This window comes from Trichechus manatus, unplaced genomic scaffold, assembly GCF_000243295.1.
Source record: "Trichechus manatus latirostris isolate Lorelei unplaced genomic scaffold, TriManLat1.0 scaffold00015, whole genome shotgun sequence".
Taxonomy (NCBI): Eukaryota; Metazoa; Chordata; class Mammalia; order Sirenia; family Trichechidae; genus Trichechus; species Trichechus manatus.
Window position 1 is genome coordinate 10,141,787 of NW_004443951.1, and position 27,393 is coordinate 10,169,179.

General features: G+C 38.4%; 1 protein-coding gene across 1 annotated transcript in view; it reads left to right on the forward strand.

Annotated features, from left to right (window-relative positions):
- The window catches only part of PIK3R3 (phosphoinositide-3-kinase regulatory subunit 3), a 148,199-nt gene that overhangs the window by 75,617 nt on the left and 45,189 nt on the right, over positions 1-27,393 (forward strand). The window contains exons 2-5 of the mRNA XM_004371793.3: positions 4,452-4,563; positions 6,263-6,361; positions 17,561-17,741; positions 20,807-20,932. Of these exons, the coding sequence (XP_004371850.1) occupies positions 4,452-4,563; positions 6,263-6,361; positions 17,561-17,741; positions 20,807-20,932 (518 nt within the window). The remainder of the gene's footprint in view (positions 1-4,451; positions 4,564-6,262; positions 6,362-17,560; positions 17,742-20,806; positions 20,933-27,393) is intronic.

Genomic DNA, 27,393 nt, shown 5'->3' on the forward strand with positions numbered 1-27,393 from the left:
GAGGGCTTCTTTTGCTGCTCTCTTTCTACTTGTTCCAGTTGTAGGGTTAATGTTTTGATTATGGCCCTTTCTGCTTTTTGGATGTGTGCATTTATTGCTATAAACAGACCTCTGAGCACTGCTTTTGCTGTGTCCCAAAGGTTCTGGTAGGATGTGTTTTCATTCTTGTTTGAGTCTATGAATTTCTTTATTCCCTCCTTAATTTCTTCTATAACCCAGTAGTTTTTGAGCAAGGTGTTATTCAGTTTCCATGTGTTTGTTTTTTTTTCTTGCTTTTTCTGTTGATTTTTAGTTTTATGGCTTTATGGTTGGAAAAGATGCTTTGTAATATTTTGATGCTTTGGATTTTGTTAAGGCTTACTTTATGGCCTAATATGTGGTCTGTTCTTGAGAACGTTCCATGTGCATTGGAAAAGAAAGTATACTTGGCTGCTGTTGCGTGGAGTGTTCAGTATATGTCTATGAGATCAAGTTGGTTGATTGTAGCGTTTAGCTCTTCTGTGTCTTTGTTGAGCTTCTTTCTGGATGTTCTGTCCCTCACCGAAAGTGGTGTGTTGAAGTCTCCTACTACTATTGTGGAGCTGTCTATCTCTCTTTTCAATGCTGTTAGAGTTTGTTGTATGTATTTTGGAGCCCTGTTGGTGGGTGGGTAAGTATTTATTATAGTTATGTCCTCTTGGTGTATTGACCCTTTGATCATTATATAGTGTCCTTCCTTATTCTTTGTGGTGGATTTTACTCTATAAAGTCTATTTCATCAGAGATTAATATTGCCACTCCTGCTCTTTTTTGATTGTTGTTTGCTGGATATATTTTTTCCATCCTTTGAGTTTTAGTTTGTTTGTGTCTTTAAGTCTAAGATGTGTCTCTTGTAGGCAGCGTATAGACGGATTGTGTTTTTTTATCCAATCTGCCACTCTCTGTCTCTTTATTGGTGCATTTAGTCCATTTACATGCAGCGTGTAATTATTGATTGGTAAGAGTTTAGTGCTGTGAATTTGATGTCTTTTTTGTGTGTTGTTCACAGTTTCTTTGTTCCACTTAATTTTCTGTGCTGAGTCGTTTTTCTTCATGTGTTTTCTTTTCATCTTTTTTATTGTTGTTGATTTCGTATTTGCTGAGTCTGTATATTTTTCTAGTTTTTATTTTGACTTGTAGGCTTGTTAGTTTCCTTTGTGGTTATCGTAATATATACCCCTATTTGTCTAAGTTTGTACCAGTCTTTTATTTCTTTATATCTCTTTGACTTCCTCTCATATGAAAAATCCATGTCTACATTTTTTAGTCCCTCTTTTTTGTTTTAATGTTGTCATATTTTACATATTGACGTCAGTTTCCCTATTTTCAGTGTTTTAGCTTTGGTTTATTTTTGTGACTTCCCTATCTGGGGTTGATATCTGGTTGCTCTGTCCTGTGTTCTAGTCTTGGGTTATTATCTGATGTTATTGATTTTCTAACCAGAGGACTCCCTTTAGTATAACTTGTAATTTTGATTTGGTTTTTGCAAATTCCCTAAACTGCTGTTTATCTGGAAATGCCCTAATTTCGCCATTATATTTGAGAGACAGTTTTGCTGGATATATAATTCTTGGCTGGCATTTTTTTTCCTTCAAGGCATTATATATGTCATCCCATTGCCTTCTTGCCTGAATGGTTTCTGCTGAGAAGTCCAAGCTTACTCTTACTGACTCTCCTTTGTAGATGACTTTTCATTTATCCCTAGCTGCTCTTAAAATTCTCTCTTTACCTTTGGTTTTGGCAAGTTTGATTATAGTATGTCTTGGTGACTTTCTTTTGGGATCTACCTTATGTGGGGTTTGATGAGCATTTTGGATAGATATCTTGTTATCTTTCATGATATCAGGGAATTTTTCTGCCAACAAATCTTCAACAATTCTCTCTGTATTTTCTGTTATCCCCCCTGTCCTGGTACCCCAATCACTTGTAGTTTATTCCTCTTGGTATAATCCCACATAATTCTTAGGGTTTCTTTATTTTTTAAGTCCTTTTATCTGATTTTTCCTCAAATAAGTTGGTGTCAAGTGCTTTATCTTCAGTCTCAGTAATTCTGACTTCGACTACTCCATCCTTTTTAACGACTAGATAACATTCCATTGTATAGATTCACTACATTTTGTTTATTCATTAGTTCATAGATATTTGGGTTATTCCCACTTTTTGGCTATTATGAATAATACTGCTGTGAACATTCATGTATAAGTTGTTGTGTGGTCATGTTTTCATTTCTCTTGGGTATATACCTAGGAATGGAATTGCTGGGTCGTATGGTAACTCAGTGTTTAACCTCTTGAGGAACTGCCAGATTGTTTTACAAAGCAGCTACACCATTTTACATTCTTACCATTAGTATAGGAGATTTCCAATTGCTCCACATCCTTGCGAACATTTGTTATTAACTGTCCTTTTGATTATAGTCATCCTAGTGGGTATTAAGAGATATCTTATTGTGGTTTTGTTTGCATTTCCCTGATGGCTAATGGTGTTGAGCATCTTTTCCTGTGCTTGATGGCCATTTGTATACTGTATTTTTACACAAATAACGTGTACCTTCTACATTTGTTTGCCAACTTCACCCCACCTGCGAAGTATTTTCATAAGGTCTGCTTTGCCAATTTTTTTTACATCTATCAACTCTGAGGGAAAGTCTTTGTCTTTTTTTGGCTTTTGTTCCTTGGTTCCTTGGTGATCTTCCTGTGGAGTGGCATCTGTCTTCCCCATCTGTGCTTGCTTGTTTCTATGCCTAATCTGCTCTTTTATATTTCAAAAGTGATGGGCTTAAAACACATCCTACACTGGTGTGACCTCATTAACATAAAGAAAACCCTATTCCCAAATGGATAATATCCACAGGTATGTTGTTGTTAGGTGCCATTCAGTTGGTTCCAACTCATATTGACCGTATGTACAACAGAACGAAACACTGCACAGTCCTGTGCCATCCTCACAATCATTGCTATGTTTGAGCCCATTGTTGCAGTCACTGTGTCAGTCTATCTTGTTGAGTGACTTTCTTTTCTTCACTGACCCTCCACCTTACCGAATATGATATCCTTCTCCAGGGACTGGCCCCTGTTGATAACATGTCCAAAGTATGTGAGACGAAGTCTTGGCCATCCTCGCTTCCTAGGAGCACTCTGGCTATATTTCTTCCAAGACAGACTTGTTTGTTCTTCTGGCAGTCCATGGTATATTCATTATTCTTTGCCAACACCACAATTCAAATGAGTAAATTCTTCTTTGGTCTTCCTTATTCGTTGTCCAGCTTTCGCGTGCATACAAAGCAATTGAAAATATTATGGCTTGGGTTAGGTGCACCTTAGACCTCAAAGTGACATCTTTGCTTTTCAACACTCTAAAGAGATCTTTTTCAGCAGATTTGCCCAATGCAATACGTCAAATGATTTCTTGATTGCGGCTTCCATGGGCATTGATTGTGGATCCAAGTAAAATGAAATCCTTATCAACTTCAATATTTTCTCCATTAAAAAAAAAAAATGTGTTGGAAATCCTAACCCCTGTACCTGTGGAGCCTTGGTGGCACAGTGGTTAAGAGCTTGGCTGCTAACCTGAAGATCAGCAGTTTGAATCCACCAGCCGCTCCTTTGAATCCCTATGGGGCAGTTCTACTTTGGCTTGTAGGGTCACTGTGAGTTGGAATCAACTCTGTGGCAGTGGGATTTTTTTTTTCATACCTGTGGATAAACAGAGAAAGTATCCACAGGAATAGGGATTAGGATTTACAATACATATTTTTTGGGGACACAGTTCAATCCATTACACTCCTCCTGTCCTGCTTCTTATCCTCCTCAACCCACTTGACCTCCAGCACCCTATACTGGGATGCCCACTTCTGAGACCACCTCTTCACTGACTTGGTTTCTGACACCTTGTGCTACCCAGCCCCATGCCACTACCCTTCTCACTTCACTCAGGTTTCAACACCCTGTATCAGGCTTCCACCTGTGAAAGCCCCCTTTTTATCCTGCTTGAGCTCTGAGATCCTGTGCCATACTGCTGTCGCCCTTTGTGAACACAGCCCTCACCTTCTCAGGCTCTGACACCTCTCTCTTTGCCACCACGCTCCTACATTGCCCAGCTCTACTTAATGGCTTTTGGACTGACTTTTTGGGAAGGAGCTTCACTTTGTCTTTTGAGAGACAATGAGTTTTTTTTTTTTTTGGACATCTGTTCAGAATTAAAAATCAGTACTTTATAAGAAGGAAAAAAACCAAGTAGCTTGAAATTTTCACTTCTCAGGCAATTATTGCTAGACTTCTAAAATTCCTTGGCTGATGTTTAAACTAGCAATTAAATTTGATTGATAATTATTTGAATCTTAATGTGCTTAGTTAATGAACTGCTTCTGACTGAGGAAATTAGAAAACAAATGATAATTTATATTTACAAAATAATATCCATTTCTCTTTTAGCTCTTCCACCAAAGCCACCTAAGCCAATGACTTCAGCAGTTGCAAATGGAATGAAGGACAGTTCTGCTTCTTCTCTTCAGGATGCAGAATGGTACTGGGGGGATATTTCAAGGTAACTAGAATTATACTATTTAAAAAACATAGTTTTTTATTTTATCTGAGAATTTGTAGTTAAAATAAACATTTTTAATTCCCCGTTTGTTGTTGTTCTTAGCTGTCATGGAGTTGGCCCATGACTCATGACGACCCTATGCAAAATGGAGCAAAATGCTGCCCATGTTGTGATTTATTGGCAGATTTTCAGAAGTAGATTGCCAGGCCTTTCTTACTAGTTCATCCTAGTCTGGAAGCTCTGCTGAAATCTGTTCGGCATCATAGCAACATGCAAGCCTCCACTGACAGGTGATGGGTGCACATGAGATACATTGGCTGGGAATCAAACCTGGGTTTCCTGCACAGAAGTTGCGAATTCTACCACAGAACCACCACTACCCCCAGTGCCCCATTAACTGTCATTTAAAGTTACTGTTTTAAAAATTGTATGTGGGAACATTTCAAAAGTGTCTTAATGCTTTTCCTCCCACAAAAAGGTGACAAAATTATTAAGTTATGGGTGTAATTATTACTTTTAATACTATGTTTAGGACAGATTTCTGAGTAAGTGCAACTTACACATTCAGGACTGTTTACATGTGTTTTAGAATAAAAGATATTTATAGGTACTTATTTTCCGCATTTTTCTTTCTCTAAGGCAACGGTTCCCAAATCTTTGCATGCACAAGAATCAGCTGAGGTGGGGCCCAGGAATCTGCATTGTAAACACCTTCCTCATTAATTTCGATGCAAATTATTCACAGTCTGCACTGTGAGAAACAGGACTCTAGCACAGATTCGCTTTTTGGGCAAAATGTGGCTTGAATAATTTTGACCCTAGAGAGAAATTTTATATATTTTATACAGTAAAACTTGTGAAAGCCAGAACCTGTATAAGTCGGAAACCTGTCAAAGAAGGAAAACTCAGATATTTTCCACTAATAGAGAACGATAGAAAAGTGGTAAGACTGCACCCTATCAAAGGCGGAAAACTTGCCAGACCCAGAAAAACAAGGCAGTTCCGTAAAAACTTGCCAGACCCAGAAAAACAAGGCAGTTCTGTCGAGTTCAGCACTCACAGGTTTCACTGTATTAAAATTGATCAGAAAATTTTAATTTTAGTATTGTAGGATAAAAGAGTCTATTATATTTAAATGCCATTTAAATTTATATTTTAAGGTCATGTGGTTCTGCTGTAATTCAAAGATATTTTACGTCTTTCCAGTTCCTTTGAGTGTTCTAGTGTTGTTCCTTGAGGTCGTAAACCAGTTGTTCAGAAGGAATCTGTTAATATAAATTCAAATTGGAGAATATCCCACTGAAAGATTTTGAACTTAGTAATTTTTTTCCTCTCTGATCAGACACAGCTGCCACTGTTGCTTAAATATAACTGTCTTTCTAAGCAGCTGCTAGTTTTTCCAGAAACTCTACAAGTTCAGACCTGCCTAAGGAAGCCCTAAAGACTTATTGAAAGCCTTGTCCCCTACAGACAGTTGAAATCTGGAAGAGTTTAAAAAGCAAATAGCCCTTCCTTAGATTATATAACATGGAAAATCAAAACAGAAAGAACATATCTAATGGGAGGAACTAAATGACCTCTGAAGGCCCCTGTGAGTTTATAACCTTAGACACACCCACCTCCTAACTATCCTTAGTAATAACAAATGAAGAGAACTGATGCTTTTATATTTTCATTTTCCTGTAATTCTGTTCTTCAGGGAGGAAGTAAATGACAAATTACGGGACATGCCAGATGGTACCTTCTTGGTCCGAGATGCCTCAACAAAAATGCAAGGAGATTATACTTTGACTTTGCGGTGAGTACTTTTCAGCCTTTTGACTACTGCTGGACTAGCATTATTTTAGTTCTAGGTAGATAAGGATTTCTGTATTGTATTTAAACCTTTATACGTGCATATGTAGATGCATATTTTTCAGTTGTTTGGCTAACTTTCCTTAGTCTATACGTTAAATATTTACATATATAGGAATGGAAACTGTTTTTATTTTTATGTAACAATAAAATGAAAAGATTAAAATTACTAAAATACAAGGAAGTAGAAAGTATACTGTTGACCTTATGAGTGAAGTAGAAATAATAGACATAGCCTAAGGTTATTAATAACATGTTGGGAACCTCTCCCCTCTACCCCCCGCCAATAACCCTGTTATTTTCCTTAATGCAGACTCCAGAAATAAAGCTGAACATAATTTTGGCTGATGAGGATATGTAAAAGATAGAGCAATTCTCAGCCTGTACCGTGCTTCCCATGTGGGCATATTAGAATCTCATAAGTGGTAGATATATGAATTTTTGTTTAGAAAGATGGGACATGTTAAAAATATTAAGACAAATTAGATCAGATATTTTCACATTTAATTTTAATAGTTAAAATAGCCTAGTTACAATAAAATATTATGATTTTTAAAGAAGGGACTGTTTGCCAAAAAGAATAATGAAAACAATAGCAACAATAACTACTACTAACTCTCTTGTACTAAACACTTTTCATGCAATATCTCATTTATTCCTCACAACAACCTTATGAGGTAGGTATTATTACCATTCCCATTTTATAGATAAAGCAACTGAGGCTTAACATGGTTAACTTGCTTAAAGACACATAGCTAATAAGTGACAGAGTAGAGGTTGAAAGCCAAATGTTTATGGCTCTTTATTGCATTTCCAGCCTAGTATTTCTAAAAAGAATAATCCCATGTCTTATGCTAGACATTTGGAGGCACAGTGTTAGTCTCTGACAAAGACATTAAGAAGTTAATACCTTAGCACTTGAATTGTGCTGAGGAATGTTCTGTAATGATTCACTGAACAAAACTTTTTTCTGCTGCAGTCAAGCTTCTATCTCCAGCAATCTACAGGGACTGCTAAACCAATGAATACTTCTCTCTTCTTACCTTACCTGACCTCTTAGCAGCATTAGTCATAGTCTCTTCCTCCTAGAAATAGTTTATTGTCTTGGCTGTTGTGACATCACACTCTCCTGATTTTCTTCCTAACTCTAGACCATTCCTTTGCTCAATATGTAAATGTTAAGTGCCCCAGGTCTCAAACTTGAGTTGCCTTCTCTTCTCTATGTTCATTCCCCCATAGCGAGCTTATCCTGTCCTTTGGCTTTAAGAAACAATTATATAATGATGATTCATAAACCTCATTTCCAGCTCTGACCTCTAGAACTCCAGACGCATATATCCAGCTGCCTATTTGACATTGCCACTTAGATAACTAAGGAATGTACTGACTCTAACATGGTCAAAGCAGAATTCTTGATTTCTAGCCCAACTCCCCCTACCCAAACTGTTGCTCATCTAGTCTTCCACTTTCTCAGAAATAGCACCACCATCTGTATAGTTGTTCAAGCCAAATTTGCCTTTTTCACTTCTCTTACCTGCACCCTCACATCTAATCTATCAGCGGCAAGTCCTGCCAACTCTACCTGCAGATCTATATTTGGAATCTCTTCATGCTTCTCTTCCCACTTCTCTACCATCCAAATGTAAGCCATCTTGCCTGATCTTTTGTAATCACCTCCAGATGGGCCTCCTAGCATCTCCCAATTTCTAATCTTGCCCACCACTACTAACCATTTTCTGTACAGCAACCAGAGTGATCATTTTAAGATGTGAGTCTGATTACTCCTTTGTTTAAAATCCTTTAAGAGTTTCTTAGTGCAACTTAAGGTAAAGAATTAGCACTTATTCTAATTTACAAAACTCTACTTGACCTGACCTCTACCTACCTCTTACAGCTCATCTCTTGCCACTCTCTTATCTACTACATTCAATTCCACCGGTTCCTCAAACATATGAAGCTTATTCCTGCTTGAGGGCCTTCGTGCTAGCTGTTCCATCTGATGGACTACTCTTCTCTCTGATCTTAGCATGATTGGTTCCTTTTTTGTCATTCAGATCTGCATAAATGCCACCTTTTTAAGTCTTCCCTAATCATCATTCAATGCAAAGTAGTCGTGCAAGGTTATCTGTTGTCTCAATTTAATTGTCTGCATGGCACCGCTCACTGTCTGTTTTCTGCCTCCCTGTCCCCCAACTAGAATTTAAGTACCCTGAGGGTGGGGATTTTGTTTAGTCATTGCTATGTCCCCAGTGTTTAGATTATGCCTGGCATATAATGGATGCCCTGGTGGCACAGTGGTTAAGAGTTCAGCTGTTAACCAAAAGGTCAGCAGTTCGAATCCACCAGGTGCTCGTTGGAAACCCTATGGGGCAGTTCTGCTCTGTCCTGTAGGGTCACTATTATTTGAAATGGGTTTGTTTTTGAATAAGTATTTATTAAATGAGTGAATATTCTTACTTATCTGGAAATAGTTTTAATCCCATTTAAAGTGGCATTTTACAATGCTTATACCCCTAATTGCTACTAGTTAAAAGCAACAATTTTGGTATCTTCAGGATGAGGAAAAGAGCTTGCAAAAGTTATGTAACTTAATTGAAGTTGCAGTGCCACAATACAGATTCTTATTCTAGACTCCTAGAGCTGGAAGGGGTATTAAATGTTACCTGGTTCAGCTGGATTTCTCTAGATGTAGAAGTACCTTGTATAGCATTTTCCAGAAAGGGCCGTTCAGCTTGCATTGATCTTTTAGGCATAGAGAGCTAGTTTTTTCCTTTTGAGGCAGCCTGTTTTATTGTTGAGCTGCTGTAAAGTTTAAGAGGATTATCACTGTACTGTGCTAGGACTGGGAATATGGAAATGAATAAGACATGTTTATACCCTCAAGGAACTCATAATGCAAGGGTATAATGGTGGAGTCGGAGAGACACACATATAATAGCTATACCTTAATGCAGTGTGATGTTACTCTTATATTAGAGATTAAAAGACAAGTCTTGAGAGCACAGAGGCTAGACTGTTTTAAAATCTGCATGTATCTAGCACAAGGTCTGGCATGTAAATATTTGAAGGAATAAAGGAATAAGTGAGAGAAAGACAAAGCGAAGGTTTCTCAGAGGAAAGGACAGTTGAGCTGGGACTTAAAGGATTTTACTAGGCAGAAAAGTGCTGGTCTTAATTAAATTTTTTTTTTTATGTGTGTGTTTTAGGTGAAAGTTTACAGCTCAAGTTAATTTCTCATACAAAAATTTATGCACATACTGTATTGTGACATTAGTTGCAATCCCCACAATGTGACAGCACACTCCCCCTTTCCACCCCAGGTTCCCTGTGTCCATTTGATCAGTTCCTGTCCCTTCCTGCCTTCTCATTCTGCCTCCAGACAGGAGCCGTCATTTGGTCTCATGTATCTAATTGAACTAAGAAGCACATTCTTCACGTGTATTATTTTTTGTTTTGTAGTCCTATCTAATCTTTGTCTGATGAGTGGGCTTCGGAAATGTTTTCAGTTCTGGGTTAACAGTGCATCTAGGGGGGCCGTAGTTTCGGGGGCTCCTCCAGTCTCTGTCAGACCATTAAATCTGGTCTTTTTACATGAATTTGAGTTCTGCTCCACACTTTTCTCCCGCTCCATCTGGGATTCTCTATTGTGTTCCCCTGTCAGGGCGGTCATTGGTGGTAGCCAGGTACCATCTAGTTCTTCTGGTCTCAGGCTGGTGGAGTCTCTGGTTCATGTGATCCTCTTAGTTTCTTGGGCTAATATTTTCCTTGTGTCTTTGATTTTCTTCATTCTCCTTTTCTCCAAGTGGGATGAAACCAATTGATGCATCTTAGATGGCCGCTTGCAAGCTTTTAAGACCCCAGATGCCACTCACCAAAGTGGGATGCAGAACATTTTCTTAATAAACTTTGTTATGCTAATTGACCTATGGTCTTAATTAAGTTTAATAAATACTCCTAGCTCAGTGCTAGTCACTACAGGGGATCCAGCAATGAGTTACAACTTCTGTCTCAGAGAACACAAAGGGTTTTGAGGCAAAGGGAAGAAAATAGCTTTGAGAATTAAAGTAAAATAACAGGAGAGGTTCAAACAATGTGCTTTGGGACTCGAAGGAAGAAAGTATCTTGTTGAGAGGACTGAGAAGGCTGTCCTTACATTTGCATTTGAGATGGATCTTGAAGAACAGGATAGGTTCAAACATGTTGAAACTGGGTAGGGAGAAGTGCAGGAATAGATTACAACAGAAGCAAAGATGGTGGCAGAAAATTGTAGGATAATGTTCTGTGAAATGCAGTCCCATTTGGCTGGAGGGTAAAGTTTGTAAAGAGGTAAAAGTGGTAGGGAATTGAAGGCTGGAAAGGGGACCTTTTGAAGAGGGCCTTGAATTCTAAAATTTGGAGTTTGTAGGCAGGGGAAACCATTGCATTTTTTCAGCAAGGAAGTTATGTGATCAGACTGTATTTAAGTAGAAATACTAAAAGAGGGTAGATTCTAGAGAAGACTTTAGAAGGCTATTATGAATTGAGAGATTTATTCATTCAATCATTTAATATTTATTGAATGCCCACAATATTTCCGGTACTGTTCTAGGCAAAGGAAATAATGATTAACAAGATAGACATGGTCTCTGCCCTGTAGTGTTTATATTTTGAGGAGTAGGAAAGAGGGAGACAAAATAAACAAAGAAATGAGATTACTTCAGAGTATATGAAATGCTATAAAGGAAATACATAACGTTATATGACAGAGAATATGGGGAAAGGTAAATTTAAGATAGTTTTGAAGGATGGCCTTTCTGAGGAGATGACCTTTTAGAACTGAAGGATTAGAAGGAGCCAGCCAGAGGAGTGTTCCAGGAATGGGGAACAGAAAATGCAAAGACAGAGAGTTGGGAAAGATTTGGTGGGTCCCATGAATACAGAGAACATTGTGGTTGGCTTAAGGTGTGAACCAGGAGGAGAGTGGTAGGAGGTGAAGTTGGAAATGGGAAGGATCCATATCCTGGAGAGCTTTATAGGTCATGGTAAGGAATTCGATTTTATTTTGAAGTGCAAAAAAAGTTTTGATAAAGGGTTTTAGACAGGGAATGACAATCTAATAAACAATTACCTAGGAGAGCAGCTCTAAGAAAAGGGTGAGGAGTCAAAGTAAGAGGCAAACTGGAGCTAAGACCAAAAGAGATTTGGCAATAGAATAGTTATGGGGTTAAGGGGGATTCAAAGGTGACTGTGGTTTGAGCCTGAGCAGCTTAGAAGGAACATGCCATTTATAGAAATAAGAAAAGCAGGAGCAGATGTTTTAATGGGGAAGAAGGGATAGATGTTGACTTTTTAGCTGTTCCAGAACTTTCAGGTAAAAAAAAAATGTGTCTAGCTAGAATATAGCTAGAAATGTAGGTTTAGAGCTCAGGAGAGAGTATGTTGTTGTTGTTGGGTGCCGTCAAGTCATTTCTGACTCATGGTGATCCCGTGTGAAAGAGTAGAACTACTCCATAGGGTTTTCTTGAGCTGTAATGTTTATCGTAGCAGATGGTTAGGTATTTCTCTTTCAGAGCCTCTGGGTGGGTTCGAAGCCTCCAGCCTTTCAGTTAGTAGCTGGATGTTTAACCATTTGTACCACCAAGGGCTCCTTATACCAAAGCAAACGCGTTGCCATCGAGGCGATTCCGACTCCAGAAAAAAGATTCAGGCACGATCTGCATAAAGTAAATGGAATTTTAAGAAAAGAATACATAGAGTGAAAATGGCTAGAAGCTGAAGGCAAAATCTCTTAGGGAATAACTGTGTTTAGAGGTAGGAAGGAAACAGAGGAACAGTCTCAGAGGTTGAAAGAAAAGAGTAATGTCATAGAAGTCATGGGTAGATGAAGTATTAAGAAGAAAGGGAAAGGTGCTGAAAATGTTCTAAAATTGATTATGGTGATGGCTGCACATATCTGTGAATATGCTAAAAACCATTAAATTATATACTTTAAATGATGGGTGAATTTTATGGTATGTAATTATATCTCATTAAAGATGTTGGGAAAAAAAAGGAATGGGAAAAAAAGAGGGGGGATTAGAAAGAGTCTGAGTGCCTGGGGTAGAGGGGAGGGGGCAGAATCTCCATTTGGTAAAAGTCATTGGTGACCCTCAACTGAGAGGAATGAGAGTAAAACCAGACTGCAGAGTGCAGATGGTGAGGAAGTAGAGATTTTTCAGTTCATTAACCATTATCTTTTAAAACAGGAAAATAGTATTCATTGTAGAAAGTCTAGATTGTTAACAAATCTTTAAGAATCTGCTATATGCCAGGCATTGGGCTAGGTGCTAGGATATAAATAATTCTTCTGTTCATGAATAATTATAATTATTCATATAATTAAAGGTGCCCTGGTGGCACAGTGGTTAAGTGTCCAGCTGCTAACCAAAAAGTCGGCAGTTTGAATCCACCAGCCGCTCCTTGGAAGCCCTATGGGACAGTTATGCTCTGTCCTATAGGGTCGCTGTGAGTCGGAATTGATGCCACAGCAATGGGTTTTATTCCTCAATTCCTTCATGTCTTCCCTCCTTCTCTGCTTATACCCCATGACCCATTATTAAAATCACCCTTGTGAATATATCTTCAACAATCCTGCTCCTTTTTCCCTTTATTGTACTCCTCTAACTATAACACTGGCTAAATTCATCTCTCCACCTATTCTCTGCTTATATACGGGCACCTGAATGTGGTGAGAAATATACAACCACACTGACTGGTCTCACATTAAATGCATGATTATTAACCTCAAGTGGAGCCCTGGTGGCACAGTGGTTAAGGGCTACGGCTGCTAACCAAAAGGTCAGCAGTTCGAATCCACCAGCCACACCTTGAAACCCTATGGACCAGTTCCACTTCATGCACCTAACAACAACCACCTCAAGTGGGCCTTTAATACTGCCAGGCTGAACTTCTTCATTTCCACAATCCATTTGCTCTCCTACAACTCTTCTTCAGCCTTTTAACTCTCCCTAAAGAACTTGCCTCCTATTTCACTGAGAAAGTAGAAGCAGTTAGAAGAGAACTTCCTCATACCTCTGTTGCCACAGCTGTCAGCATATTTGCACTTGAATGTGAGTACTCTCCATTTGTCCTGTTCCAGTGGATGACTGTTCCCCTCCTTGTCCAGGGTCAGCCTATTTGTGGACTGGATCCTATCCTATCCCTTTAATCTACTGGAGGACATTTTAGGAATTATCTTGTCCTCTCTTTTGGATCAACAATTTTTGTCGCTCTACTGAGCCATTAAGGAGCCCTGGTGGCGCATGGTTAAAGCACTTGACTGGTAACCAATAGGTCGGCAGTTCGAATCCTCCACGGGAGAAGATGTGGCAGTCTGCTTCTGTAAAGATTTATAGGCTTCAAAACTCTATAGGGCAGTTCTGCCCTGTCCTTTGGTGTCTCTATGGTCAGAATTGACTCAGTGGCAGTGGGTTTGGTTTGGTTTTTCTGAGCCATTTCCATCAGCATACAAATATGCTGTACTATCTTCCATTTTAGAATAACAAAGAACATTCCCTTAACCCTATATAGCTTTCTAGATAAAAGCCATATGCCGTCTAGTTGACTCAGATTCACTGCAACCCCATTTGTGTTAGAGTAGAACTGTGCTTCATAGGGTTTGTAATGGCTGATTTTTTGGGAAGTAGATTGCCAGACCTTTCTACCGAGGTGCCTCTGGGTGAACTTGAACCTCCAACCTTTGGTTAGTAGCTGAGCACTTAACCATTTGCATCACCCAGAGACTCCTCTTTCCAGATACTTTCCTATCTCTCTGCTCCCATTTATAGTAATATTCCTCAACACAGTTACCCATAGGTGTTTCTACTTCCTCTTTATTCTCTTGAATCCATCCCAGTAAGACTTCAGTCCCTACCATTCCACTGAAACTGTTTAATCAAGGTCACTTAGTGATCTCTACTTTGCCAAGCCCAATGATCATTTGACCCAGTTGATCATTTCCTCTTTGTTGAAATGCCTCCTTAATCTGCCCAAAAGCAGAGATGAGAAGCCCGGAAGGGGTAGGAAAACCAGGGAGAAAGTAACAGGGAACCCAGTCAGAAATGGGGAGAGTGCTGACACATTGAAGGGACTGTGACCAATGTCTTGAAACACTCTGTCTACAAATTGTTGAATGGCAAACTATTTTGCTCTGTAAACCTTCACCTAAAGCACACACACAAAAAAGATGCACTATAATTTGTCATATGCCAAAAAAACCTTCTTTATTAGCTTTTAGGATTGTTGTTGTTATTAGTTGATATTGAGTTGATTCTGACCCATGATGATCCTATGTGTGCAGAGTAGAACTGCTCCATAGGGTTTTCAAGGCTTTGACCTTTGGGAAGCAGATTACCGGGCCTGACTTCTGAGGTGCCTCTGGGTAGATTTGAACCACCAACCTTTCAGCTAGTAGTTGAGTGCTTAACGGTTTGTGTTACCCAGGGACCCCTGCTTGTAGGAGGCCACTCTCTTAGTCTCCTCTTACTTGGCTTCTTCTCGCTTTCCTTTGCTGGTTCTTCCTCATCTCCCTCACTTTGCTGCACTCCAGGGTTTAGATCTTGGACTTCTGTTTTCCAACTATTCTGATCTTCCTAGGTGATCTCTGACTTTAAACATCCATCAGCTGACAACTCCTGTAATTTATATCTCTAGCCCATACCTCTCACCTGAACTTTAGACTCTTCAAGTAGACTGATGGATTTACATTTCCTCTTGGAAGTTCAGTAGGCATCTCAAACTTAACGTGTCTAAGAAAACCAAAAATTTTCCCCTCCTTTAAGCATATTACTTTTATGTAGCCTTCTTCATTCTTCTAATTGCTGAAGACAGAAATCTTGAAATCATCTTTATCTTGTCTATTTCTCTCACACCCATATCCAACCCATCAGCAAGTCCTGTCAGCTCACTCTTCAAAAGAGATTCATATCCCTACCATTTCCCCTTACCTCTACTGCTACATCCCTGGTCATTACCTCCACTGCTACTACCCTGGTCATCATCTCTTGCCTAGATTATTATAGTAGTCTCCCAACTGATCTTCCCATTTCTAGCCCTGCCAACTCCCAGTAGACTCTTTTTAACACAGCAGCCAGGGTGAGCCTTTAAACCACAAAACAAATTATGGCACTCTGCTCAAAATCCTCTTGTATTTCCCATCTCACTCAGTAAAAACCAAAGCCCTTACAATGGTCTGTAGGCCATTATATGATCTGAACTCCTTTTACGTCTCTCACTTTGTCTCCTACTACTCTCTGTCTTTCCCATCCCCAGCATCACCGGTCTCCTTGCTCTTTCTTAAACCTGCCAAGCATGCCCCTACCTCAGGGGCTTTTGCGCTTGATGTTTCCTCTGCTTGGAAAACTTTCCCCCAGATACCTGCTGTGCTAGCTCCCTCACTTCCTTTAGAACTCTGCTTAAATGTCGCCTGAATAGAGAGGTTTTCCTTGTGCAACATATATAAAATAGTAATCCCTTCCACTCCCAGAAGTATCTCTTCCCTTTACTTTGCTTTAATTTTTTCCATAGGACTTTCAGGAAACCCTGGTGGCACAGTAGTTAAGAGCTATGGCTGCTAACCAGAAGTTTGGCAGTTTGAATCCACCAGGCTCTCCTTGGAAACCCTATGGAGCAGTTCTGCTCTGTCTTTTAGGGTCACTATGAGTCCGAATCGACTCGACAGCAATGGGATTTTTTTGCTTATTATTATTTGACATATTTAGTTGTTTATTTTTATGTTATATCTCAAATTGAAATTCTTTATGCTTTTTAGTACACTGAAAGATGGAGGTATGTTCCTCATGTTCCTAAACTGGAAGCTCCTTGAGAGCATGCATAGCATCTGGCTTGTTTACCACTGTATCCTCAGTGCCTAGTACAGTTCCTGGCACATGGTAAATGGTCAATAAGTTTTTTTCACTGAATTAATGCCCTTTTAACTTTTTCTAGCAGAGAGATCAGCTTGTATTTATGTGAATGTGTGTGTGTGTATATTCATAGTAACTGCATATGATTAGGTGGTCCTTCTAATGTACATTTTATAAGAATAGTCCATCATCCATATAAATACTGACCAATAGGCTTTGTTTAATTTAAATCAGTTCATAGGTTCAAACCTATTATATTCGATCTTTCACAAATTCCACTGCCTCGTTTATCATGTATAATAGCATGGCTTACAGAAATATGTAGGCATATCTCTTTTTTCTCATTAAGTCTGCATGTTGATATACACTATAGGAAGAGCTGAACGGGAATGTGCAGTATTTTGCTGTGATATAATGAATCAATCTGCTATGATTTTAGATTATACCTTATGGAATTTAAAAAACATTATAATTTTAAGCTTTGCTTGAAAATTATCTTTTAAGGGACCATTTGGATATGACTCAGTAAACAAAGGTGTTCTGAGCTATTCAGGCATCTAATTACACACTTCTAATATACATGGCAGTTCAAAAGCTATACTTTGTAAAACAATTGAATGACATTTGGATCGTCTACATGTTGTGATGGCCTAAGTATATATTCATTTCTGAGAATTAATAAGCAACCATAAAAGACAAAATAATGTGAGGTGCTAGATTAATTACCCAGCTATAAATCATTTAAGGAACTTTATTATGTTTGTGCATTAACAATAAAACCTTGAGTGGGTTGATGATTGTATAACAAATGTGTATCATCCCCCTTTGTAGAGAGATGGCTTCTGTTTCCCTCCAAGGCCATACTTCCACATATCTTTAGGCCCTAAAGAGAGTGTCTCTATCCCCCCTGAAAAAGTATTGATAGAATTTAAATTAGGAAATTCATCAGACAATAAGGAAAGGATTCAATGTACTACTGTCTTATTTTTCTTAAGTGATTATTTATGCTAAATTAGTTGATACTGATTGCTGTGAAGATATGTTGACCTTCAGAAACCAGGGTATCTTAAGGGCAAAAGAAATAATGTGGAAATAATATAAGATATATATTTTATGCATATAATTATGCCTTTTCACCCCAAGTAAAACTTGTTTATTATGTGACATCAAGCTTTATCATCTCCATATGACAGTAGTACTTCATAGTACTTTATTAGAATTTTGGGGGAAAAAATGTACAGTTGATGTTTTCTTGTTCACAGGAAGGGAGGCAATAATAAGTTAATAAAGATCTATCATCGGGATGGTAAATACGGCTTTTCTGATCCTCTGACATTTAATTCTGTGGTGGAGCTCATTAACCACTATCATCATGAATCTCTTGCTCAATACAATCCCAAACTTGATGTGAAGCTGATGTACCCAGTGTCCAGATACCAACAGGTATGATTACAAAAATTCTTAAGAGCTACTGAGTAAGCCATTATTTAAAATCATCATTTGGTTATAATTTACCAGGCTTTTCAGTTAAAAAACAAAAGAAATCTAGTAGTTTTATATTTTCTACCCTAAGCATTTACAATATTTTTGGAACTTATTTTATGACTACCTTTCCTTAATAGCTTACTGCATGTATATGTTAACCTTATATAAAAATATTTCTGTCAACAACAAAAAGACAAATAACCCAATCATAGCATGAGCAAAGGACTTAAATAGACATTTCACCAAAGAGGACATTCAGACGACCACTAAACATATGAAAAGATGCTTAACATCACTAGCCATCCAAAACCAAAACCCACTGCTGTCGAGTTGATTCCACCACATAAAGACCCTGTAGGACAGAGTAGAACTGTGCCATAGGGTTTCCAAAGCTGTAAATCTTTACAGAAGCAGACTGCCACATCTGGTGGGTTTGAACCACTGACCTTTTGGTTAGCAGCCTCGTGCTTTAACCACTGTGCCACCGGGGCTCCTTCACTAGCCATCAGAGAGATGTAAATCAAAACCACAATGAGATACCATTTCACTCCCACTAGGCTGACTAAGATAAAAAACAAAACAAAACAGAAAATAGCAAATGTTCACGAAGATGTGGGGAAATTGGAACCCTTATCCATTGCTGATGGGAATGTAAAATAGTACAACCATTGTGGAAAACAGTGTGGTGGTTCCGGAAAAAAATTAAAAATAGAACTACCATATGACCCAGCAATTTCACTCCTTGAAAGCAGAGATTCAAACAAGAGAGTTCATTGCAGCATTATTCACAATAGCCAAAAGGTGGAAACAACCTAAATGCCTATCAATGGATGAATGAATAAACAAAATGTGGTACATATATACAATGGAATATTATTCAGCCAGTTGGAGAAATGAAATCTTGATAACCCATATAACCCGTTGCCACCAAGTTGATTCCAACTCATAGTGACCCTATAGGACAGAGTAGAACTACCGGATAGGGTTTCCAAGGCTGTAAATCTGTACGAAAGCAGACTGCCACGTCTTTCTGCGGAACAACTGGTGGGTTTGAATTGCCAACCTTTCGGTTAGCAGCTGACTGCTTAACCACTATGCCAACAGGGCTTCAAAGTCTTGATACATGCTACAATATGGATGGAGCCTGAAGACATTACACTGAGTGAAATAAGTCAGTCGCAAAAGGACAAATATTATATGACCTCACATAAAAAGACAAGAACAGGGAAATGTATAGAGACCAATGTTTATTAGTGGTTACCAGGGGTGGGAGGGAGATGGAAAGCGGGGTGGTTATTACTTACAGAGTACTGAGTTTTGGCTTATGGTGATGGAGAAATCACATTGATTAAGGGTAGGATTGCACAGCCAATTATTGTAATTGCTGTCAATAGGTCGTACACCTGTAGAAATTTGAACTGGCAAAAGTTGTGTGGTACGTATATAACAACGACAAAAAAAAAAAAAGAGTAGCTGCTGAGGCTGCTTATGTACAACCAAACACCTCATGGAATTTGGTTCCTTGGTTTGGAGGATTAGGGTCATAGTTTCCTGGGGCATCCCAGTTAATTGGCCTAATACTGTGTTTAGTGTTACCGTTTTACCTCCTAGTTCCTTGCGTAGTGCCTGGGGTCTTAAAAGCTTGCAAGCAGCCATCCAGGACACAGAATTGGTCTCTATTTGCCTGGTGCAACAGAGGAAGGAGAGGCAGGAATAGGAGGAGTAAAAGGAGTTTGTGGCTAATTGCCTGCATGAACAACTACCTCTTTTGTTATGAAATCAGAAGAACTGGATGCCCAGTTGCCATTACCGAGCATTTTGATCAGAGATTTTATAGAAGAATCCTGATCAAAAGAGGGGAAATGCAGAACAGAATTTCAAATCCTCATGGACTCCAGACGTTCTGGAACCATGGAGGCTGGATGAACTTCTGAAACTATTGCCCTGAGATAATCTTTAAACTTTAACCTTAAACCAGAAATCTCCCCTGAGGTCTTCTTTAAACCGAACAATAGCTTAACTAGTAAAGAATGTCTGCCTTGAGCACTGTGCTCTTTTAAGATTTATCTATATGGGATCAAATTGACAGTAGGAATTTGAAAGATTAAATAGGAAACTTAGGGGCCAGTGAGTTTATGTTAATGTGGAAGGAACAACTCGGAAAAGGAGGGTGAGAATGGTTGCATAACTTGAAGAATGTAATCAGCGTCACTGAATTGTACACATAGAAATTGTTGAATTGGTGTATGTTCTGCTGGGTAATTCTCAACAACAAAAAAAAGTATAAAAAATATATTTCTGTTTACATTTCCCGTTTATACTTCATTTCTTTTTTTTCTTTATTTTGTTTTATTGTATTGTTGTACTTTAAGTGAAAGTTTACACTTTAAGTTAGTCTCTCATACAAAAATTTATACATACATCATTATGTGACCCTAATTGCTCTCCCTATACTGTGACAGCACACTCTTTCTTTCCACCCTGGATTTCCCGTGTCCATTCAACCAGCTCCTGACCCTCTTTGCCTTCTCATCTCACCTCCGGACAGGACCTGCCCATTTAGTCTCATGTATTTACTTGAGCTAAGAAGCACTCTCTTCATGAGTTATCATTTTATGTCCCGTAGTCCAGTCTAATCTTTGTCTGAAGAGTTAGCCTCAGAAATGGTTTCAGTTCTAGGTTGATAGAGAGTCTGGGGGCCATGCTTTCTGGGGTTCCTCCAGTCTCAGTCAGACCATTAACTCTGGTCTTTTTAGTAGAATTTGAGTTCTGTACCCTACTTTTCTCCTGCTCCATCAGAGACTCTCTGTTATACTTCATTTCTTAATTTTTAAAGTGTTAACTATTTTGGTGTGCTCCAAAGACTGATCTTAGTATTAACAAAAGGATCTAGTGCTTTTGCATGCATGGTATTACTATAGTGGCTTAAGCTTCTACAGTAGAACTACAATTTTAAAATAAGTAGGTGTTGAAAAATTCAAGTCAGAATTAACAGTCCCTACTTTTCTTGTTTACCTGTGTAGGATCAGTTGGTAAAAGAAGATAACATTGATGCAGTAGGTAAAAAACTGCAAGAGTACCACTCTCAGTATCAGGAAAAGAGTAAAGAGTATGACAGGCTATATGAGGAATATACCAGGACATCCCAGGTTAGTATATTTTTGTTGTTTGGTCCATCAGTATGCAGTGTTACAGTTATGTCATATTTTCTATAATTTACCTGATGATTTTTAGTTGTCTTAATATCTTAAACAGCCTTTTTAGACTTTGATGATATAAAATTGTCTACCATTCAGAAATCACTTTTTTATTGGTTAAAGATATATTTTATATTAGCACTGGAGAAGAATATCATGGTTGGTAAAGTAGACAGTCATCGAAAAAGAGGAAGACCCTCAACTAGGTGGGTTGACGCAGTGGCTTCTCCGATGGACTCAAGGATAACAGCGATCATGACGGTGGTGCAGGATTGGGCAGTGCTTTGTTCTGTTGTAAAAAGGGTCACTGTGAGTGGGAACCAACTCGACTGCACCTGACAACACCAACAGTATTAACGAGGATTAGGTTTGACTGCAAGTGACCAAAAATAACAATAATAAGGACTTCAGATGAAATTTTTTTTTCTTTTCATGCATATATAGGCAGTGCTGGGTGTTATGGCAACTCTGTAGTCATCAAGGCCTAGGACTTAATGCTTTGCTATCTGTAGAAGTTGGCTACTACAGCATCAGCCATCACAACCATATTCTAATAAACAGGAAGAAAGAATGGGAAGGAGATAGGGATGTTCCCTGTTTTTAAAGGAGAACATATCGCTTCCACTTTCATCCGATTGTCTAGAACTTAGTCACATGGTCACACCCAGCTGGGAAATGTAGCCTTTATTTGGTCAGCTACACCCAACTAACATTTGGAAGTTCTATTACTGAGGAATGAGGAATGAACAGAAATTTTGGGACCACTAGCACAGTTTTTTGTAGATCATAAACCTTAATCAGTATATTTCTTTTATTGCATTTATGATATACAGCAAAATTCTGAAGAATAATATGATTCTTTTCCTGGATCTCCATATTTCTGTTCCTACTTTTATTCTTTTTAGTTAGACTTGGATTAGTTTAATTTGCCCTCAGTTGTTACATGCTATATAAAAGGTGCTGAGAATTTTGATGAAGGTGTATATCTTCTTTTGAAATCTTAGGGTCAGTAGTTGCCTAAGAAAATATATTCAACTAGGTTTCTCATGCAGTCTCTTTCTCTCTTTTTTTTTTATTTTACTATACTTTAGGTGAAACTTTATAGTGCAAATTACTTTCTCATTCAAAAATTTATACATAAATTGTTTTATGACATTGGTTGCAATCCCTGCAATGTGTCAGCACTCTCCCGTTTCCACCCTGGGTTCCCTATCTCCATTCGTCCAGTTTTCCTGTCCCTTCCTGCCTTCTTGTCTTTGCTTTTAGGCAGGTGTTGCCCATTTGGTCTCATAGACTTGATTGAACTAAGAAGTACGTTCCTTATGAGTGTTATTACTTGTTTTATAGGCCTGTCTAATCTTTGGCTGAAAGGTGGACTTTAGAAGTGGCTTCAGTTCTGAGTTAGCAGGGTGTCTTAGTTATCTAGTGCTGCTATAATAGAAATACCACAAGTGGATGGCTTTAACAAAGAGAAATTTATTCTCTCACAGTCTCGGAGCCTAGAAGTTCGAATTCAAGGTACCAGCTCCAGGGGAAGGCTTTCTCTCTCTGTTGGCTCTGGAGGAAGGTCCTTGTCATCAATCTTCTCCTGGTGTAGGAGCTTCTCCCCACAGGAACCCCAGGTCCAGAGGACATGCTCTTCTCCTGGCTCTTGTTTCTTAGTGGTGTGAGGTCCCCCTGTCTCTCTGCTAGCTTCTCTCTTTTATATCTCAAAAGAGATTGGTTTAAGACACAGCCTAATCTTATAGATTGAGTCCTGCGTCATTAACATAAGTGCCACTAATCCCTCCTTATTAACATAGAGGTAGGATTTACAACACATAGGAAAATCACGTGAGATGACAAAATGATGGACAGTCACTCAATACTGGGATTCATGGACTAGCCAAGTTGACAGATATTTTGGGGGGACATAATTCAATCCATGTCAGGGTGTCTGGTGGCCATAGTCTTGGGGTCATGTACAGTCTCTTGAAACACAATTTATTACTCTGGATACCAAATGATTTATAGAAACCTTAGACCATGTTGATTCTTAATAGAAGTTCCAAGTGATTTAAAAGGATGGGTGTCGTAGGTTTGGCATACTTTCAGCCCACAGTAATGCAACAGTAACTTGCTTGAATCTTTTTTAGTAGATAGATAGTGGATTTTTTTGTATTGTTTGTTTTCTGTTTATGGAGTTCTGCTCTTATCTTTATTATTTTCTTTCCTTTGCTTTCAGTTAATTTGCTCTTCTTTTTCTAGTTTCTTAAAATGGAAACTTTGTTCATTGATTTTCAAAATTTATTTTCTAATATACACCTTTAAAGCTATAAATTTCCCACTGAGTGCTGCTTTAGGTACATGCCATACATTTTGTCCTACTATATTTTCAGTATCTTTCAGTTGTAAATATTTTCTGATTTCACTTTTTATTTCTTCTTTGACCCATGTGTTCTTTTTTAGAATTATGTTGTTTAATTTCTGAGTGTTTGAGGCTTTTCCAGATATTTTATTTCTATTTTAATTTTCTTAAAGTCAGAGAACATAATCTTTAAGGTTATAGCCTTTTGAAATTTATTGTGACTTATTTTATGATTAAGCATATATCTATCTTGGTAAACTTCCCACGTGCTTGACTGTATTCTGTACTTGTTAGGTACTAAAAAAAAAACAAACCATTGCCATCAAGTCAATTCCGACTCATAGTGACCCTATAGGACAGAGCAGAACTGCCCCATAGGGTTTCCAAGCCTGTAAATCTTTATGGAAGTAGACATCTTTCTGCCACCGAGTGGCTGGTGGGTTCAAACTGCTGACCTTCTGGTTAGCAGCTGAGCGCTTAACCACTGCACCACCAGGGCTCAGTTAGGTATACCAAAAAAACCCCAAACCAAACACAGTGCCATCAAGTCAGTTCTGACTTATAGTGACCCTATAGGAACAGGGTAGAACTGCCCCACAGGGTTTCTAAGGAGCTGCTGGTGGATTCAACCTGCCGACCTTTTGGTTAGCAGTTGTAGCTCTTAACCACTGCACCACCAGGGCTCCCAGTTAGGTATAGTATTTTATAAATATTGGTTAGGTCAAGGTGGTTGATATTGTCATTCACATCTTCCGTATCTTTAGTGGGTTTTTTTTGCCAGTTGTTATTGAGAGGGAGTCTTAAAATCTCCAATTATGATTATAGATTTGTCCATTTCTCTTTATGGTTTTGTCAGTTTTTGCTTTATGTATGTTGAAATTCTTCTGTTATCTAGTGCTTACACATTCCTGGTAAGTTTACCCCTTTATCATTATGAAATATACCTCTTTATATATGTAATCCTCTACTTTGTCTGATATGGCCACACCAGCATTCATATGCTTACTATTTCATAATATATCTTTTTCTGTCCTTTTACTTTCAATCTATTTGTGTCTTTATATTTAAGGTGCATCTCTTATGAACAGTATATAGTTGGGTCTTGCTTTTATTAATATCCATCCTGACAATCTCTGCCTTTAATTGGAGTGTGTAATCTGTTTGTATTATAATTATTGATATGATTGGGTTTATGTTTACCATTTTGCTATTTCTTTTCTGTTTTTTTGTTTCTCTGTAATACTTCCACTATCTTCTTTTAGGTCAGTCAGGTGTTTTTATTATTCCATTTTAATTCCTCTTCTGACTTTTTAGCTATACCTTTTTTCTTAGGCAGTTGCTCTAGGGATTACAGTTTGCATTCTTAATTTATCATAGTCTATTTAGAGTTTGTATCGTACCACTTCATGTAAATGAAAGAACCTTGCAACCGTATAATTTCATTCCCACTTCCTAATGTTTGTCATATATGTTACATCTACATATGTTATCAATCCCACAATTCAGTATTATAATACTTGTGTTAAACAGTCTGTTGTCTTTTTTTTTCCTACATGTACAATTTAGTGACATTGATTACATTCTTTGAGTTGTGCAACAATTCTAACCCTCCTTTTCTGAGTTGTTCCTCCCTTATTAACATAAAGTCACTTCCTGCTAAGGTTCCTATCTTATCTTTCTTTCTTTTTTTAATTGTGCTCTAGGGAAAGTTTACAGCTCAAGTTAATTTCTCATTCAAAAATTTGTACACATATTGTTTTGTGACATTTGTTGCAATCCCCACAATGTGACAACATGCTCCCCCTTTTCACCCCGGGTTCCCTGTGTCCATTTGTCCGGTTCCTGTCCCTTCCTGCCTTCTTGTCTTGATTTTGGATAGGTGTTGCCCATTTGGTCTCATATGTTTGATTGAACTAAAAAGCATGTTCCTCACGTGTGTTATTGTTTGTTTTATAGCCCTATCTAATCTTCGTCTGAAAAATGAGCTTTGGGAACGGTTTCAGTTCTGGGTTAGCAGAGTGTCCAAGGGCCATAATCTCGAGGGTTCCTCCAGTCTCTGTCAGACCAGTAAGTCTGGTCCTTTTTTGTGAATTTGAATTCTGCTTTACATTTTTCTCTTGCGCTGTCTGGGACTTTATGTTGTGATCCCTGTCAGAGCTGTCCGTGGTGGTAGCTGGACACCATCTAGTTCTTCTAGTCTCAGGCTGGTGGAGGCTGTGGTTCACGTGGTCCTTTAGTCCTTCGGGCCAGTATTTTCCTTGTGTCTTTGGTTTTCTTCATTCTCTGATCCAGATGAGATGTGACCAATAGATGTATCTTAGATGGCCACTCCCAAGCTTTTAAGACCCCAGACACTACTCACAAATGTGGAATGTAGAACATTTTCTTTACAAACTGTTCTAAGCCAATTGACGTAGATGTCCCCCGAGACTGTGGTCCCCACCCCCAGCCGCAGCTCCTCCATCCTTCAAAGTGTTTGGGTATGTCTAGGAAACTTCTTTGGACATGTTATCAGGAGGGATCAGTCCCCGGAGAAGGACATCATGCTTGGTAAAGTAGAAGGTCAGTTAAAAAGAGGAAGACCCTAATAGGATGGATTGACACAGTGGCTGCAACAATGGGCTCAAGCCTAACAATGATTGTGAGTATGGCGCAGGACTGGGCAGTGTTTTGTTCTGTTGTACGTAGGGTCACTATGAGTCGGAACCAATTTGACGGCACCTAACAAAAGGAAATTTCTGTGCTTTTGCTTTGGTTCATTTGTGCTGATCTCTCCTACATTGTGTGTTCTTTCCTTTACCGAAGTTGACACTTGTCTACTATCTAGTTAGTGGTTTCCATTTCCCTTCTCTCCTTACCCTTGTAGCCACCAAAGAATACTTTTTTCTGTGTGTAACCTTTTCTTGAGCTCTTATAATAGTGGTCTCATACAATATTTTTCCTTTTGTTATTGACTTATTTCACTCAGCATAATGCCCTCCATATTTATCCATATTGAGATGTTTCGTGGATTCGTCATTGTTTTTTATTGTTACATAGTATTCCATTGTGTGTATGTACCATAATTTGTTCATACATTCATCTGTTGATGGGCAGTTAGGTTGTTTCCATCTTTTTGCTATTGTAAATAGTACTGCAGTGAACATGGGTGTGCATATGTCTACTCCTGTTACGGCTCTTATTTTGCTAGGGTATATTCCTAGTAGTGGGATTCCTAGATTTTTATTTCTAGCTTTTTAAGGAAGCACCATATCATTTTCCAAAGTGGTTGTACCATTTTCATTCTCTCCAGCAGTACATAAGAGTTCCAATCTCCCCACAGCCTCTCCAGCATTTGTTATTTTGTGTTTTTTGGATTAGTGCCAGTATTCTTGGGATGAAATGGTATATCAATGTAGTTTTGATTTGCATTTCTCTAATGGCTAAATGATCACAAGCATTTCCTCATATGTCTATTAGCTGCCTGAATGTCTTCTTTGGTAAAGTGTCTGTTCATATCCTTTGCCAATTTTTTAATTGGATTATTTATCTTTCATTGTTGAGGTGTTGCAGTATCTTGTAGATTTTAGAGATTAGACCCTTGTAGGATATGTCGTAGCCAAAATTTTTTTCCCAGTCTATAGGTTCTCTTTTCACTCTTTTGGTGAAGTCTTTTGATGATCTGGTGTTTGTGCATTGTTAGTTATGGTTTATATCCTATTTATGTTGTGTATTAGGGCCCCTGGCGTTGTTCCTATTTTTTCTTCCACGATCTTTATCATTTTAGGTTTTATATATAGGTCTTTGATCCATTTTGAGTTAGATTTTTTGTATGATGTGAGGTATGGATCTTGTTTCATTTTTTTACAGATGGACATCCAGTTATGCCAGCATCGTTTGTTAAACAGACTCTCTTCCCCATTTGACAGACTTTGGTCCTTTGTCAAATATCAGCTGCTCATTAAAAACCTGTTGCCATAGAGTCGATTCTGACTCACAGTGACCCTATAGGACAGAGTAGAACTGCCCCATAGAGTTTCCAAGGAGCAGTTGGTGGATTCAAACTGCTGACCTTTTGGTTAGCAGC